This window comes from Populus trichocarpa, chromosome 6, assembly GCF_000002775.5.
Source record: "Populus trichocarpa isolate Nisqually-1 chromosome 6, P.trichocarpa_v4.1, whole genome shotgun sequence".
Taxonomy (NCBI): domain Eukaryota; kingdom Viridiplantae; phylum Streptophyta; class Magnoliopsida; order Malpighiales; family Salicaceae; genus Populus; species Populus trichocarpa.
The window spans coordinates 12,562,071-12,579,852 of NC_037290.2; the positions used below are offsets into that span (position 1 = coordinate 12,562,071).

At 32.4% G+C, this 17,782-nt stretch overlaps 1 protein-coding gene across 4 annotated transcripts; it reads right to left on the bottom strand.

Annotated features, from left to right (window-relative positions):
• LOC7484653 (uncharacterized) lies at positions 1-11,470 on the bottom strand. 4 transcript variants are annotated; one of them, XM_024603186.2, is made up of 14 exons: positions 10,956-11,465; positions 10,127-10,301; positions 9,278-9,361; positions 7,454-7,695; positions 7,079-7,340; positions 6,433-6,512; positions 5,268-5,352; positions 4,132-4,263; positions 3,904-4,017; positions 3,070-3,114; positions 1,400-1,484; positions 697-747; positions 449-607; positions 1-350 (listed from the first exon to the last, which is right to left on the bottom strand). In XM_024603186.2, the coding sequence occupies exons 1-13, from the start codon at positions 11,129-11,131 to the stop codon at positions 477-479; spliced, it is 1,662 nt and encodes a 553-aa protein (XP_024458954.1). In that variant the 5' UTR covers positions 11,132-11,465; the 3' UTR covers positions 1-350; positions 449-476. The 4 variants fall into 4 exon arrangements, with proteins under 4 accessions (XP_024458954.1, XP_024458953.1, XP_006381655.1 ...); XM_024603185.2 differs by having other exon boundaries at positions 1-607; positions 10,956-11,464; XM_006381593.3 differs by having other exon boundaries at positions 1-607; positions 7,079-7,319; positions 10,956-11,461.
• Between the last annotated feature and the right edge of the window lie 6,312 nt (positions 11,471-17,782).

Below are 17,782 nucleotides of genomic sequence, written 5' to 3' on the forward strand. Positions count from 1 at the left end.
TAAAAAAATCCCAAAAAGGGATCACAACCTTTATAAAAGTGAGAATTAAACTTCAGTATATTTCGGTCACAAAAAGGCCAATGGCTCTCCGTACAATACCTATAAGCTGGACTCCACGACACAACTGAGGGTCATTCCCGCTTCCTAGACTATCAAGAAAACACAAAACCAGAGAGTGGAGGCTTAAACTGCCACAAGAGAAGGCATATGCTATTAGTCTGCCAACCTGGGCAGTCAAAACCACAGTATAATCTGTCATTTTTTACATAGATCCAAAACCTTTAAAATTGATTACAACTATTTTACCAACTTCCCCACAATCGGTTTAGCACAAGTCCTTGCAATATTTCCTGCAAATTTATAAACGTTTTACACTATGTTATGGCAAGCTTCGTTAACAGTGCATGTTTGGGCCGTGCCTGGCTAAAAAATAAGGAGGCAGACCCACCGCCTTCACAAAAGGGACATTGCATCCATTATGCCAGATGGTTTCCACGTAAGGAATTGGACAGCTCTTCACTGTGACAGGCATCTACTGATGAGGAAAGAGTCAGTGCGTGTAAGTCACCAATTGAGTCCTTAGATGAGTAGTCCACTGCAGAATCACCTGATGGAAATCAACATTTAGAAAAGTATGAAGCCCTGTTCTTTAGAAAAGGATAAACAATTGCTTAATATTTGAATTGGATTTATTACTGTGACAAGAATCGGTGGATGCCTGCCTCGGTAATGAGCTTCTCTTCACATCTGCAAGAGTTTAACAGATAAAGAAAACTTCTTAATTGACCGTCACATAAGAAACAATAGCAAAAGCAGGTCCATCAAAACTAGAAACAAAATAATGCAGGCTGCAATCATTTTTCCCTTCGAATTCCACTTGCAGTTGAAGCCACAAGAAAGGAAAGCACTTAGGTAGAGTTGGGTTATTATCTTGAGACAGGAGAAACAAAGATAGCAAGGACATGTCTCCCTATACTTCACTCACTTCTTGTTTTGAAAGTATAGAAATTCACTTCAAAACCAATCAAAGATATATTTATTTTATATCTTTGTCTCTATGTCTTCAATGTTTTTGTCTCTTCTATGTGTCTCTTCTGTCATCAGACACTAACCAAATGCAACCTCAAAGAACTAGTTGTGATTGGGGCCACCCAATTAGCAAAATCATGTGCATCTATAAATTGAGTAAAGATGGATACAACTTCTTTACATTTACATTCGGAAGTAGCTTAGTGTGGATACAAACAATGATTGTATTTGCATGACGTTTATAAGCATGACTATCTACATGAACATGAGAATCCTGACGTCACAAACAAACATACAATGTCATAAGAATCTTTTGCTGATAGCATATTACATCTAACAATTGAACAAGGATTATGCAAAATTCTCATACCAAAAGAATGATGTAGCCCTTTCACAGCATCAAAGTTCTTGTACGTGTAACCAACAAAACTAAGATCTTGAGGATTCAACATTGTCTGCCAAAAAGGTTGTAGGAAATGAATAACATGCCTTGATAAACCACAAACACTAAGAAGCATTTCACTAGTTAGAGCGTAATCAAATTAGGTTAGCTTTGTGATTTGAAGATGACCAAGTACTAGTTGACCAAAATACAGTCTTGATTATTTGAAGATGACCAGATGCAAGTTGATGACAATAAAGACTTGATGTACAACCGATTGATGAACACAAAAACAACACATACCCAATAGAAAAAATATTTATCTAAAAACTCAATATATTTGATCATTCAATATTCAAAGCATCATAACATAACTAGAATGTCTAACTAGGGTGCGGTGCACATTTTATAGGAACCAAACCAAATTGAAACAAGAAAATTAAATTCTAATCGTAGCAAGAAAATTGAAAAAAATTAAAGACTTGCTCCCAATAAGAATAGGAAAACCTACGAAATGAAATAAATTAGGTTCCTATTTTAACAACTAAAAACTAAATACTAACATTCCTAAATAGTACCAACTACCAAGAATCCAGAAAAATCATAGTTTTCTAAAAAAATCATCTTCTACTTTCCAAAACAATATTACATCATCCACCTCCTAACATCATGAGCCAAACTAACAGAATTTTTACATATCACTAAATTTGTCCTAGTCATTTTGTGATGGATGCATTATTAATTATTTCATTTCATAATTATAAATGTGCTATTAAATGTGAAAAAATTTGCACTCCAAATATGATTTACTAACTAGATGATTCGAACAAATTTAATTATTTGTAATAGTTCTATTGGTTTGGTCCATGATCTTAGGTGATGGACTAGGTCCGTGTATTAATTTATCATAATTTCCAATTTAGTTGTTCTTCATCCACATCAAGACTAGCATGAGATACCAAATTCTTGAGGGATGTACCAAATTGGAGCAGGTGGATTGAAACTTCACTCAATAATCTCAATGTAATTGTGTTTTACACCATAAGTCCATAATATAATGTCATCTATGTATAGTCAATTACATTATATTCCTCAGAGAATAATTTTCACTCATATTGATTGCATGTAAGCGTAATATACATGATTGGAAGGAACATAAAATCTACAAACTTTAAAAATGTAAAGGGTAAGCCTTAAAAGTAGAAAAAAACCATAAGAAAGTGAAAAACATCAATCCATATCCCAACATTCCAGTCTCTGAAAACAAGCGAGCTTAGACTCCTCTAAAACAGTAACTTCATAAGCATCAAAGTGGCTCGCTATGCAAATCTATGTTTAAAGTCCAAATTTTATAAAAAAAAAAAAAAAAAAAATCAAACCCCAAATTGCATTAGAAACCCCACAAAACAACTTTACCTTACCTCTAAACCTTTCATCACACTATGGCTTGTTTCCATCCTTTCCATTATACAGATTAATTTAATAATTTTAGCCCTTGCTTTATTCATACTTGCATCACATCCCTAAGAATACCCCAGACATAAAACCCAATGACCATTCACTATCGGTTAAGACAGACATGTTTGCGATGTTTCATTAGGCTTATCTATGATGAACTACTTTGACTTAAACAGCAGAAATTTATGATTGACAAGTACCTTCCTCATGGATCCGGATCCTCTTCTTGTTGATGGGGGTTCAACCTATCTCAAAAAAGAATTTCTGTCAAAAATACACTTCTACAAAGGTATTGTACCACAAACACAGATAACCAAATGAAAATGTCAAGGGAAATCTCTTGAAATGAAAAGGAAATAAGCATTAAAGTTTACAAATGAGGTAAACAAAGAAGGCCTGACATTCATGAGCAAAAGAGCTTAGTTGAGGTGCACAAATAGAAAATTCTCGAGTACCAAGCACAAGCAGTGAGAACACAGAGTGAAGTTTCATTCTATCCTCTCGAGTTAGATCATCCATCAAATCCACAGTTGACATCTATATAGAATTTAAATTCATGTGTTATGGAGCCTTAAAATTTGAATTCACATCAAAACTCATGGAGCTCACACAACATTAGAACTCCATATTAATTTTCATGTAAGAACAAGCATATCCTGCTGTCAGTTATCAATTTGGAAGCTCAAGACCCAGTTGCTATAAATAAGAAATGAAGAGGGTAATATTGAATCCTTCTTCAGTGACTAAAATGGAACCAAGTGTTAGACTTCAGGGGCAAACTAGCTTATTGGTTTTTATTTTTTATTTTTTGAGTTATGCATCCTCCCTGCCAATACCAACCCGCTTCCTCACCAGAATCTCAAAGAAGATAGACTCTAAGTTCACAACTTTACTAAGAAAGCTAGCTCAGCACACCACCTTTATCATATGAAGTTCATAAAATAAAGAAAATGAGATAATTCAGATAAGAGTCTAATGTAGCAACATCGATAGTCCTCACTAAAAGTGGAAAAGAGCCATATGCAACAACTCACCTCATCAAATTTCATAAAATTTTGTGTATCAAGCTCCCCATTGACCTCTGGTTTAAATGCTGCCTCCATTTCATAAAGTTTGTCCCATACAATATCTTTGAACCAAGGATGAGCCTGATAATAATCAGTGTTAGTAGATGCCAGGAAGAACAATGATGTTACAGTCAAACTAAAAAAAAAAACAGAGAGAATATAAGTATTCATGTCGGAATAAATACAAAAGTATACTTTAATTTGGTCTGCCCCCAGAGTACCAAGCCTATGATCAACGTCACAAAGCAATCTACAGATCAGATCCTTCGCTTCAGGTGTCAGCCTTGCCTCCTCTGGGAATATTAAGTGATTTCTCCAATGCACAATCTGGAATACATTAGTTATCATCTCAGCGAGTTAAAGTGACTCGTAATGATCCTAGATAAACACGAAAACTAGAGGGAAACGATAGATATCTATACGACAGTATTCTTAAGTAACTACATGGTACATAAACAACAAACAAGAGGCTTGAGTACTATAACAGTTCTTCATATTAGTACTATATCAAGAACATGTTGCTTCTTCCCCAGCAGTAACAACAGAAGTGACATTATCCTAAGATGTCCAGGTCCCAATGCGATGTAATTAAAGCAGTCCCTATGAACTACAGATCACAATGAAATGCTATCATGAACAGCCAGGCCAACCAAATGATATTATAAATACATAGTGGTTTATCAATTTCCAGTGAAAAATCAAAAGCTTCTTTAGTAGAGTCTCTTGAAAGAATAGTAATACAGCAAAGAATGTTGTACATCTCACAATGAGAAAGAGGGACAACATTCAGGTATATGGGATAGAAATGGAAAAGGTAGAACAAAAATAGCTTAGGTTAAGTTATAAGAAAGAAGTTAATTTCTAAAAATTGCCTGAAAAAAAGGGAGATTTAAGCTTAGTTAATTCTAGTTGAGTTCACAATACTTCAATAGGAAACACAAGATTTCATTCTTTGGATGATGAATTAAAAAACAAAGTGGCGCATATGCAAAATCCAAGTATATATTATAACACAACATCACAGAGACACCAAACTGAACGATGATATGATAATGGAGTGCATATCATGAAGCATTGCCGACACAAGGTTTCATTTTTTTTCTTGAAATCAACAAGTTGATGTTAAATTAAAAAAACAGTGCATGTATAAGCAAAATGTAAGTGCATGTTATAACACAACATCACACACATTGACACCAAAATGAAAATAATATGATAATGAAGAGTATCTCTCATAATATCAAAATAGATCTGCATAACATTAAAGCTAACCAGGTGTCGTGGTTCAACTGAAAGAGAAGAAATCAAACAAATGAAAATAACAACCAGACCTTTCTGCAAGTTGTTACTGGATCATCAGAATAAAATGGAGGATAACCAACTAGCATCTCGTACATTATTGCACCAAGAGACCACCTGTAAGAAAGAAAAATAGGTATTCATTTTCACTTAAATAATCATGTATTTCGATGATGGCATGATGGTACAGGTTTTGCATCATAAAGCCCTTATGACATGTTGTGGAAGAAAAAAAACATACCAATTGTAGTGAAAGAATAGTTCTTAATTGGGGCGACAATGATCCGAATTTCTGAATGATGCAAAAAATTTCACCAATAGCAAAAAGCTTACGCAATTTAGAGGAAAAAGAGTACTAGAATTTCAGACAAATATTCAATCATCAAATGTTGAGTCCACTCCTAATTTGAAGAGCTTACATCAATCAAATTGAACAAAAGCTAATTCCCTATAAAATATCTCAGGAGCCCTAAATAAAATAAGAATTGTTAGATGATCCAGTTCTTCTAGTATGAAAGGATAAATAATTTAGTTATCTTTTTCTATGAACTAGGATCCTATGTTATAAAGTTAGGCAAGTGGAAGAACCGATTTATCAAAAAAGAAAAGAAAGTCCGATAATAGATATTGCATAGTTAGAAATGGAGAGAAATTGTGATGAAGAAATAATAGTATGGTATTGATGGCAGTGGATGGTCTCAGACTAGCAGTGGCAGTGGCATTCATGGTTTTGGCAACAATAGCAATAATGCCAAAGTTGTCGCAGTTGTGATGGTACCATGAGAGGCCAGGAAAACTCATGGTGTCGGTGTTATTGGTGGTGTTGATATCAGAGTGATGATGTGATGTTAAAATTGCAATGGTGATGTTGAAGGCACAGTGATGGCAGTGGTGATGGTGGATGATGTTAATGATGGCTCAGTGGTTGTGGTGATAATGGCAGCATCATGTTGGTCATAGGCAACAACCACAGCAGTAATCAAGACATGTCATCCATGGTTATAGAGTAATTAGTCATGTTTCCATGTTTTTCATTTTTTTTCCTTTTCTGAATGAAATTTGTTGAAAAAACATGAAAAGAAAAATGCTTTAGATGATTTATTCCAATGCTTAGCTACAACTGTAAACATAAACAAAAATGCAATCAAATATTTTGCAAGTTCCAAGAGAAAGTAAAATTCATCCTTATTTACTTACCAGTCACACTCAATGCCATATCCTTTCTTCAACAGCACTTCTGGAGCAATGTAATCTGGTGTGCCGACTGTGGAATAGGCCTGCAATTCAAACAAAGTGAAGAAAGAACCTCAGAAATAAGACCTCTATATGATAGAAATTCTAGGATGGATAAACTAATGATGATGAGAAGATGAAAAGTAAATAACATTATTGTCGTGTAGCATCAAAAAGATAAACTGCTAAATCACCCCTGTAATATGGCAGGATGGGATTACACCCTTTTTAATTTTGAAAGGTGCATCTACACCTTTGACCTCGTATTTTTGCTCTTAACATTGGTCCTAAGCAAGAATTCATTTTCAAAGGAAGAAAAAGATGCAACCCTCGCACATATAAATACAAATAAAATTGCATACTGCACATATGCACACACATTTAGAGCATAAAATCCTAATCCTAAAGCTTAAAGCATCTAAAAAATCCAAACTAGAAAGAAGAAAAGGATGTTAGACGAGGCATATTTTGTTGCTAAATTATGTAATGTCACTATAATTCCTTCTGCAAAAATTTGTGAATGTGTTCATCAGAGACACCCTGGAATCAAATTGAAGACATAAGGAATGACAAAGTTGTAATATCTGAAAACGATGATTTAATTGAATACCAATTTTCTCCTGTTTATCTGCCAGTGTTGTAGTTGTTCAAGGGGACTTTTCCAGCGCCTTCCACCAGCTTCTGGAAAGTGTCCATCAGCATCCATGGATTCCTTCAAATTTTCATCATCGAGTGCTTCATTTTCATTTATAGCTGATAAATTTGTGCAGTCAAGAGGCTTGCAAAGACCAAAATCAGAGAGCTTCATATGACCATTTTTGTCTAACAATAGATTGTCAGGTTTGATATCTCTGAAAAAAATATACATATGGCTGTCATTGAGAAAGCCGGGGCAAAAGATTATCTTAGAAATAAAGATAAAGCAATTTAAGACACTTCAGTTCCTCTTATGTTTCTGAAAATGTTATTTCAGGTGAATACCGACCTGTGAATGTAGTTGTGTTTATGAATAGATTCTATAGCAAGAACACTTTGGGAAATGTAAAATCTAGCCATGGTTTCAGTCAAAGTCTCTTCTCTTATCAACAAAGTCATGATGTCACCTCCAGGCAGATATTCCATGATCAGGTATAAGTATTCAGCATCTTGAAAAGAATAGTATAGTTTCACAATACAGTGACTTGCAACTTCTGCAAGCAAATTCCTTTCAGCTTTGACATGCTCGACCTGTGCCATACAAACACAGTTAGCAAGCATATGAGACATACAAGAAAATTGATAGGAACTAAATACAAGTTAAAATGTGTTTCTTTAGATGGAATTACAATTTAAAGACAGACTGTACTTGCTACAGTAAGGACCCACTATTGCTTGTTGCAGTTATTGTTTGCAAAAGTATGTGGAGGAATTTGTTTTCTACAAAAACTGTGTTAAGCTAAAAATTTCAGTTTATCTCTGTTCAGCTTAAAATGCAATTAAAACAACCGTTGAAGTGTAATGACAAATACAGAATAAGTCCTTTCTAACTTAATTTTAATGAAAAAAAAATAATTAGTTTTATTTTTAGTATTTTGTTAGATGTCCATATACCTATAGTTACTTTTTGGTAGAATATATTACTTTTCCAATGACCAGTAGCTGAATTGGCATCCTACACTATCCATTTCCTTTGCAGCTCCGGTTCAGCATCCCTCATGGCAAAGAATATGATATCCAACTTATATTTCAATAACATATGCGTCAATTTTTTCGTTTTTCAGAAAATTTGTAATCATATTAAAAAATGATGAATAGATGTAAATTCAATGACTAGAGAGCAACTGTTAATGTTATTGGATTCATGGTTTACAAGGATGAAATTGGATAAAATGAAAGTTAATGGGGGGAACTTGCCCTTGCAATGGGAGCATAGATTGTAGTGTGATTGGAGAAAGTGGGATTTCATATGGTTCGGCAAATCACAGTTTTTGAGTAAGATTATATTCAGGAAAAGGTGATGTTTTGAATATAAGCATATAATTCAATATGAAATATGAAGCCTTTGGAACAGAAAATGTAGTTTGGCTCCATAACCATGATGGGTCCTATGAATCTGCTTAAAAAGTGTATGATTCTAGTTTCCACATTCAAATCCTAGGAGACTAGCTTATTGACACATCACTAACTACAGAGGCTTCACAGATCCTCTTTGGAAATTGAAAGCGACAACAGATAACATGAGGTGCCTAAAGCATCAACATTCAGCAAACCACATTATCTTAATTGAACAGTTATGCCAGTGCATAGATACTGACAAATGGAATGAGATTTTCTCATTAATGTCTTCAAAAAAATCACAAGAAAGAAGATAAGCCTGAAATGAAACTACACAACTGTCTCAATCATAATTCCAAAATGAATGCATGAAAAAGTTCACCAGATACCTTGTCAGAATCAACATCCGGTAAATGATGCACCTGAGGTGTAGCAAAGATGATAAAAACTTGGTTTCATATTAACAACAACCTTAGCTAATCCTCTGTTTCCCCTCGAATTTTTTTTACGTCCAATCTATGGACCTATTATGTACTAGCAGTCCACCTTATCTGAAAAGTTCTTTTGACCATGAACTGTCTCTCGTTATTATTAACTTGGTAAATTATGAAGCACGAGATGTTACAGAACAACTGACAGAGTCAAGCATGGAGGCATCACCAATACCATAACCCAGGTATCCAGTAAATACAGAACAAATAAATTAAAGAGTAAAATCATAAAATTTAAGTGCATCTTTTAGAAAGAGTTAAACATTCTATAGTTTCAATCTCACCTGCCCCCTACTAAGCATTTCTGACTTCTTCAACTTTTTCATAGCATAGATGTCGCCTGACTTCTTCTCCCTGCATAACCTAACCTGTAAAACAATAAAATATAAGCACTTTAATAGTCTACCACTTAAATATAGAAGCCTCAGAATGTACAAGAAATAAAATAAATCCAGGAAGTGTGATTTTATAACTAAATGTACCCTGGAAAAGCATGTTATACTCAGTATCAGCCAACAACATTATTTTGAATGTCTAGAAAAAAATATTAAAGGGGGGGATGTAGAGAACAAATTATTGAAGATGAGAAAAAATATCAAAGAAGAATGACTACATGAAACTGCACGGGATTTAATAAAAAAAAATATATCATCTCATTTTAAAAAAGCCTGACTAGAGCCATCAACACCATTTAATGGCTTTGCCACTATTACCACCACAACACTTTTAATGTTGCCTTTTCATCTCAGTTTTTTTTAGTGATCTCTGAGACCTTATCTACAAGTAGACCAGTCTTTGGGAGAAATCAAATTTCAATATAAGGAAAATATGTGCCCCATGTTTTTAGAGAATATAATCATTTTATGACAAGATTTTAAGTTTATAATGGTGAGAGATTGTCATCTGTTAGTTGCCAGGTACAACAATACTTCTCATGTAGGTACTAAAAAGCTGAGTGCTGCTCAGCCCTCCACTTCAAAATGTAAAAGCCAAGACCTTACTGTTGGGCTACTTAGTGGGATATGCAGATCAAAGTTCACAGTTTCCAAACAATGAAAGTATAATAAATAACATTGACGATCATCGAAAGGAAGCCTCCATCCAAACTTATACAGTAAGTGCATACATCTAACCTCTCCAAATGCCCCTCTGCCTATTATTGTCAAAAGGTCAAAATCATCAACACAAATCTTGTGCCTTTTAAGTCGCATATACTGTGTTTCCTTGTGCTCTAAATCCTTCAGTATGTTAATTTGTTCCTCTTCAGAAACTTGGGAAGATGCCAACTGCTTTTTCAGCTCTAAGCGCCTGCAATCAATAATATCATGTTAGAAACGAATGTATCCAGATCAATAACCCGAACCTACAATTATTACCTCTTCTTTAAGAAATTAAATTCACCTGGACGAAGACAATAACTCTTTACAAGAAAAAAAAGAAGGAAAAAAAAGCATACAGAAGTTGAAGAAAAACAAAAATGCATACAAAATGATACAGTTAGTGCACGGACTTGTCTGCGTCTGAATGTGCTAGAATGATTATTAAACAAGGAGCCAAATGCCAAGTATCCATGGAAGACTGATCAATGTTGATGGAAAACACAATATATATGACCCATGTACATCTCGTGAGAGGATTATGCTCATGAAAAGGCAATGGAAATTCACAATATCTACCACATTTAAATGGCAATCCAAATACCAGAACCTAAGCATTCAGAAATGGAGGAAATAGTGAAAGTTAATCCCATAGATTTATAGAGGACAAAATTGAAATAAATTTTCTTTTTCCATCCTTCGAATTTGCTGCCCAATTTATCAATTTTAAAGTTGTTATTGCTTTTTCACGCAGAGAAAAATTAGCAATATAATAATAAAACTAGTAACTTCTAAATTAAAACATCATTAGAATGGAAAAGGAAAAGAAAATCCTAAACGGGATCGATCCTCCAAGGAAATTAACCTTTCTTTGCGTTGCTGGATGTGTTTCATCTGAGCCTTGTAATGATTCTCAATGAAGATCTTTGCAGCAGCTACCCTCTCCAAGGTCAAGCTCGACCCCACCTGATCCCCACCTTCCTCTTCCTCCTCCTCCTCCTCTTCCTCCTTCGCTTTGTTAAGACGATCATCCTCCTCCATTTGTGTAATGATGATGAGGATGGCCCCTTCTCTGTCTCTCTTAGATATGCTCTTTTCTCTCCAAAATTTATGCCTTTTGTTTGGTTTTTGTGAATTTTGATGATTGTGACAACGAAGCAAAGCTGACTCAGTTTTCTTACATGTTTGCCACCAGGGAACTAACTCATCAGACCACCTCAAACAAAAACAAGAACTGCAACACGTGGAGGATCCGACTTACGGGAATGGCTCTGGACCCACCCTAACTGACGACATGCTGCGCTTGTTTTTCTTTGTTTTTAAGGAAAATTGTACTATGCCTTTGTTTTATAGGTGATCTCAATGCCTTTGCCTCTCTCTGAATGAAAACTTGGCAAAACAATTTCTTCTTCTTTTCTTTTATGGTCCAATGCTATGTATTTTCGGCCATAACACACAGGTATTTTCTAAAATGAAATTTTTTTCTAATATTCATTGTACTCCCCAATACTTTTGAAAATTCTAATTTATCCCTAAGTTTTATTTTTATGACAAGAAAGTCCTTCTCTTGGACTTTTTTGGTCCTTGTATACTACGGTTAAAATAATTTAGACCCTAAATTAATTTATTTTCAATGAAATCCCTATATGCGACTTAATGAGCAGGATGTGGGTTAAATGGCTTTAAATAGGTATATCCATTTTAAAAATAACTTTTTTGTTTCCTATAATATTATATCTCTATTTTCAAGATCTTTTTTTTATTCCCTTTCTTTTTCTCATTTATTTTCCTAGTTATAAACTTAAAAAATCAAGATGAAAATTAAAAAATAAAATAAGATAAGGAAAAAAGATTTTCATGATATATGATATTTTAAAAACAAAAAGTTATTGAAGATTTTGTTAAGGAAATTTAAATATCTCTTATTTACCTTTTTTTTAATTTACAAATCTGTTATCTTATGCTTTCCCGAAGAAAAAATAAATTGATAGAGAAAGCATAAATTTACTGGATTATTGGACTATTTGTGGTTTACCTAACTAAAATTATATATCAAAATAATAAGATGAAAAATAATTCCTTAAGAGCTTGATGATTATGAAATACATTTTCACTTACGATAATAGTTTATAAGAATATTTTTTTAATTATAAAATTCATAAAATTCTTGAATTTATAAAACCTACTTTTGATCATTTTTTTATTCTTGTAAATTTAGAGTAAATAGTAAGGAAAATAAGTATTGTTAAAAAATAAAACTAAGGATTTTAAGGGAAAAAACTAATGGTATGTGTCTTTTTTATATATAAAGAAAATTAGCATACACAATCATTTAAATAATTGAATATATATATATATATATATATATATATAGACACACACTAGTAATAAATAAAAACCTGTGTTTTCTTTATGCTGACTATATGGAAGAAAAGATTATCAAAAGAAAAGGACTTCATCCGAAGAAAAGAATTTGTTTTAGAATAATGTCAAGATAAATAAACGAGGGAATTTGTTTCACGAGGCGTGGAGGTAAATTATGCGAGTGGAAACATGTTCAATGGAATAAAATTCTCTCTCTCTTGTCTTTTCCTCACATACACTTGCCTGGACTTCAATAATACAAGTATGAATTTTACAATTAAAAAACCCCCTCGCAGTATTTGTTGTTGATCTTATTCTTATTCTTATTCTTATTCTTGTTGTTGTTGTTATTATTACAAGTCAAGACACGTGTAGGGCGTTGAGTGATAAAAAATCCTGCCTCTTGAATGGTGTTGAAAATGTTTTTAGATATAATCGTAAAATTATGATTATAAGATTCAGGAGTTGCCATCTAATATTAAGATTATTAGAAAATTTATGGTCTGCGAGAGTCTGGGAAAGGGATTAGTTGTGTAAAGAAAGGATGCATCATCCCCAATGCACCCTGCCTGAGGTAAGTTGCATTATTGTTTGATTGTTTTTCTATGTCAAGTTCTTATTCGTTGGTCTCATCTAAGGTTTAAGATAGATCTCTCTTCGTGGGGAAGTCTCTATTTTATCGGGTTAAATCCTGACTATTATAAGGTCTAAATTTTACCGTCACATTTATTTTCTAAATATAACTAATTCCTAACATTCCGAATAGAATAATTGTTATGGTTTTTTTTTTTTGTGTTTTGACCGAACCCTAATAGATAATCATAAACTGGTTATGATATCTATTTTGCATTTTAAAACATGAGAAATATGTCATTTTTGTTTTCTTATAAAAATATGCTTGGAAAACTTTTAGGATTCGGTCATATGCATGGAAAAAAAACATTTTTTTAGAGGAAATTAATTTTCTTGAATTTTTTTAATTTTCAATTTTTTTAAGAAAAGTTTCGGAGAAAACCGGGATTTTAATACATGATCTGTATTTTATAGTGTAAATATACAGCTTGATATTATGTAAAATTAGTAGAAAAACATGCGAGAAAATCACAAATTTTTTTAAAGGACTTTTGAAAAACAAAATTTGGTTTATTTTTTTATTTTTTTATTAAATAATAATAATATTATTATTATTATTATATTATTAAATATAAATTGGGCTAAACCCGGGGCAGCCATCCTGGCTGGGCTGAAAACGAGTTTAGCTCAACTCAGTCAAATAGCCAACTACCAGCCCAACATACCTTCTTTTTTTGGGGGGGGGGTGGACTGGACCTGGCTTAACTATATAGGCCGGGCTGAAACGGGTCCATCCCACAACCCACATGGTTGTTGACCCAGCCTAACAGCCATGTTAATTATTTGGCTTTTATTTTGCATGCAAAACGATGGTTTTGCAAAATAGGGAGGAAAAGAAGGGTACCTAGCGTAGGGGGTGGCTAGCTTGAAGTGATTGGGAAGGCTGACATGTTGTTAGTGGTGGTGTTGGCAACGAAGGCGCAACAAAAGAAGAGTAAAAAGATTGGCCGAAAGAGGAGAAAAAAACTGGGGGGAAAGAGGCTGATTTTTTCCAGCTTTGACCTCAGATTTTTTAATGCTCAATCATGAAATCCACCTTTATTTATAGGGGATGAAAGAGAGACATGTTTTCTTTACTAGTGTCAAATCTTGGCCAATGATTCGAACCGGAAGGATCCCAACAATTAGTTCAAAGTTGCTATCATAGCCTGAAAAAATTGACTACTAAAGGCTGATCGAGTTAGCTATTTTAGGGTGTTGCTGCAGTGGCTGTAGGGACAATTAGCTGGCGAAACCTACTTTGGAGTGTAGTACAATGTTAGGTCATCATGGTAATGTATGGTTTGTTCGGTTTGGTTAAGAGATAAAGCATTAAATGCATCTAAAAAGTGGTCATCAGGTAGCTTTTTCGAGCGAAAAGGTAGGGGAAATGAACAGTAACCAGACAACGCGTCATCTGGTCTCTTTTTTTATAACTGTTCAAAAGCAGCATCGTGTTGGACCTTAAATTAAGGATTTTGGCCAAAGTTTAATTTGATCATTCAGCTTTTGATTTCTTTCAATGTCACCCCTAATTCACCTCAAATTTTTTATTTAATGCAATTTACCCCTGCCGAATTTCAATGTCACCCCTAATTCACCTTAAATTTTGATTTAATGCAATTTACCCCTGTCGAATTTCAATATCAACCCCGAATCTCAGTGTCTTTTTCATATTAGTCCTTAGTCTTAAATTTATACAATTTGACCCTCGATTGACCATTAAACTTTTAATTTTCTTCAATTTCACCTCTGATTTCAATAATTGGGTCCCCAAAGTTCGGCGCTTTTTTCAAAATGATCCTTGGTTGCGAATTTCTTCAATTTAATCCCTAATTAACTCTAAAACTTTTATTTTCTTGCACTTTTACCCTTAATTTAAACCAATTGACTTTGTAAAAAATAAATTTGGTCTCCTAAAATTGTAATATTCTCAACTAAGCTCAAATTAGACTCTTAAACTTAATTTTCACCAATTAAGCCCCTTATAAAATTAATTTGATTTCAATTGGGTTCAAATTAATTCTTAAATATAATTAAACTTTAATTTGACCCATGATTAAATCAAAATGACCTATTAAAAATATAATCATGTCCTTAGGTTTAATTTTTATGCAGATTCATTCAAAAATAATTTAATTTGATCTTGAATCTGCATTATCTTTTCAGTTTTTGGTATAATGAAGTACAATTAGGCTTTCAATTTTGTTTAAAATTGTAGCTTGATTTTATGCATATCTGAAATCCTTCATCAGCCAACTTTTTTCACATCATCAGTTTTCTTTTTATTATCATTATTTTTATTTATTTTAAAAGAAAAAAAATGTAAATTTTAAGAAATAACTCAAAAATGATTCATGACAATTATGATTATGATTATTATTATTATTATTATTATTTCAGTCTCGTACTACCATTATCATTTATCAAGTAAACGAGAGGAATTTATGAATTTCGATGACTAATTTAGATGCATGAGAATGTACTTGTCAACGGATTCAACAACATGCATGTTTCTTTTATACGGTATTCTTGAAACAATTTGTTTGTCAATTAATATGGTTTTAATGATATACTCTGCGGATTAATCTAGTGCATTCGGAAAATTTTAATAAATTTGCTAGGGGTACTAAACTCGAAATTTAAATCTAAAAAAAACCATATCTTCTTAATCACCAATCTAGTGTATGGCTGATTACCGGAAAAAAAAAAAAAAAAAACCCCATGCATCAAGACCAGACTCGGACACATTGCTTTTTTCTTTGAAAAAAAACGACATGACATTTATTTTTTTAAAATAAATAAACAAAGGAGATGATACTGTTTGCTAGGATGACGACATGGAGTTTTATTGTTTCTTTCATTCTTCATGTAGACCCATTGTGGACTAATACGTTTAATTGGTCCCTCTTTTATTTTTAATTATTCATTATGCGTGGAAAAGTACACTTTGTTTCCTTAATTGTTTAACTTTTTTTTCATTTTTTACCCATTTATTTTGGGGGTTAAACTTTTAATTCATAAACTTTATTTTTTTATATTTTAATCCTTGGAATTTAAAAGCAGAAACAAAATCATTAAAAAACAAGATATGAAAGAGAAAGTGATCAGTTGTAACATTCTAATTAGAAAAAAAAAATTGATTTTGATATCGATTGGTTCCTTTTTGATGAGAAGAGAGTTGTTGAGGTGTTTTTGAGCTTACATCTCGCCAAAAAAGTTGGGTTGGGGTTAAGAAAAAAAAAATTGGGCTTAATTTTATGTTTTTGGACTAATTTAGAGGTGTTTTAGGATTGGAAATTAGTTTATTAAGCTTTTTATGGTGTTTATTTGGTGTTTTATATGGAAATACATTAAAAATAGTTTTTTAGATCCTAAAACTTCAGCCCGACTTTCTAGTCACCTTTCTGATGGGCAAAAATAGAAATAGTAAGTGACGCGTCATCTATTTTATTTAAAAATAAATAAAAAAAAGAAAGACTTGTTGTTTACCTTTTAATATTAAAAAAAATAAAAGAAACGTGTCGTGCAAGTTTAGCCTTAAAGGTTCACACGTGCAAGGCCTTTCTCTATTAGGATAGGCACGCAAGCCTAGTCTTTTAGGTCTAAGCACCTAGATTTTTCTATGTTTTTTTTTAATATTTTTATTAAATGCACTATAAATAAAATACATGATATTTAATTTTTTGTTTAATTTGGCATAGTTCCTAAATGATGTAATGGGTTTTTATGGGACTGTTAATTATTCCATTTCATTTATTATAAGCATAATATGCACACAAAAAAGAGTTTGTGACTACAAAATTTTTGTTTCTTCTATTTTTTTAATATATTTTTGAGATGTTTTTATCACATTAATTAATTTTTTTGCCTTCAATCACATACAAAAATATTGAGGTGTTTTTTTTTTATTCTTAAAACTTGCTTTTGAGATTACAACAAGTTTTTATGTAAAAAATAGTGCTTCCTATTTTAAAAAAAATGCTTTTGTTGAAACAATAAATAGATGTATTAATAAGAATATGAAGTTTAGATTTGAGAGATACATCTTTTCTCTTTATTTTTATTTTAAATGATTGAAAATTTTGATAAACTTTTATTTTAATTGGTGTTGCCTTTTATTCAAAAAATATGTTGCTAATAAAATACCATGTCACTGTTTTTAAGAAGATCAAGGCTTTTTTATGATAATATTATAGATTTATTTATGAATAATTATGTCAAGTTAACTAAGTCATACTAGGTAAACTTCACATAATTTAATTTAGAACCTGACTAGATCCAAAGGCTAAATTAACAAGTTATTATGTTGACTTGTCAAGATAGGTTAAATTTAATAATACCATCAAAACATTTTCCATGACAACGCTCATGGCAACTAAGTAGTGTTACTAACTAATTTGTATACAAGTACTAAAAGAAAGTATAAGTTGTTTAGGATGACAACTCTTAAAATATTATTTAGAATTTACCCTGGGTTAATTTTGTATTTTTTTGGACCAATTTTGGTTTTTTTTTAAAGTCGGGGATTGATTTTTTGAGGTTATAAGGGTATTTTTAGGTGAATGGATTAAAAATTAATTTTTTTAATAAACAATTATATCGTCTAATTTTCTAGCCACCTCTACAATGATAAAGAACTGAGTAGGCACACAAAGAATCATTTACCTTGATTTTTTTTTCAAAAAACTTTAGGCCATTGGCCTTTTTGCTAGA

Bases quoted from the DNA above. Each gene is read 5' to 3' on its own strand.
- LOC7484653 (XM_024603186.2), bottom strand. From the start codon at position 11,131: ATGGAGGAGGATGATCGTCTTAACAAAGCGAAGGAGGAAGAGGAGGAG. The intron at 4,264-5,267 runs GTCTGGTTGTTA...AATGTATTCCAG, and splicing joins CAGTAACAACTTGCAGAAAG to ATTGTGCATTGGAGAAATCA. The intron at 3,115-3,903 runs GTGAGTTGTTGC...TTTTTGAGATAG, and splicing joins ATTTTATGAAATTTGATGAG to GTTGAACCCCCATCAACAAG.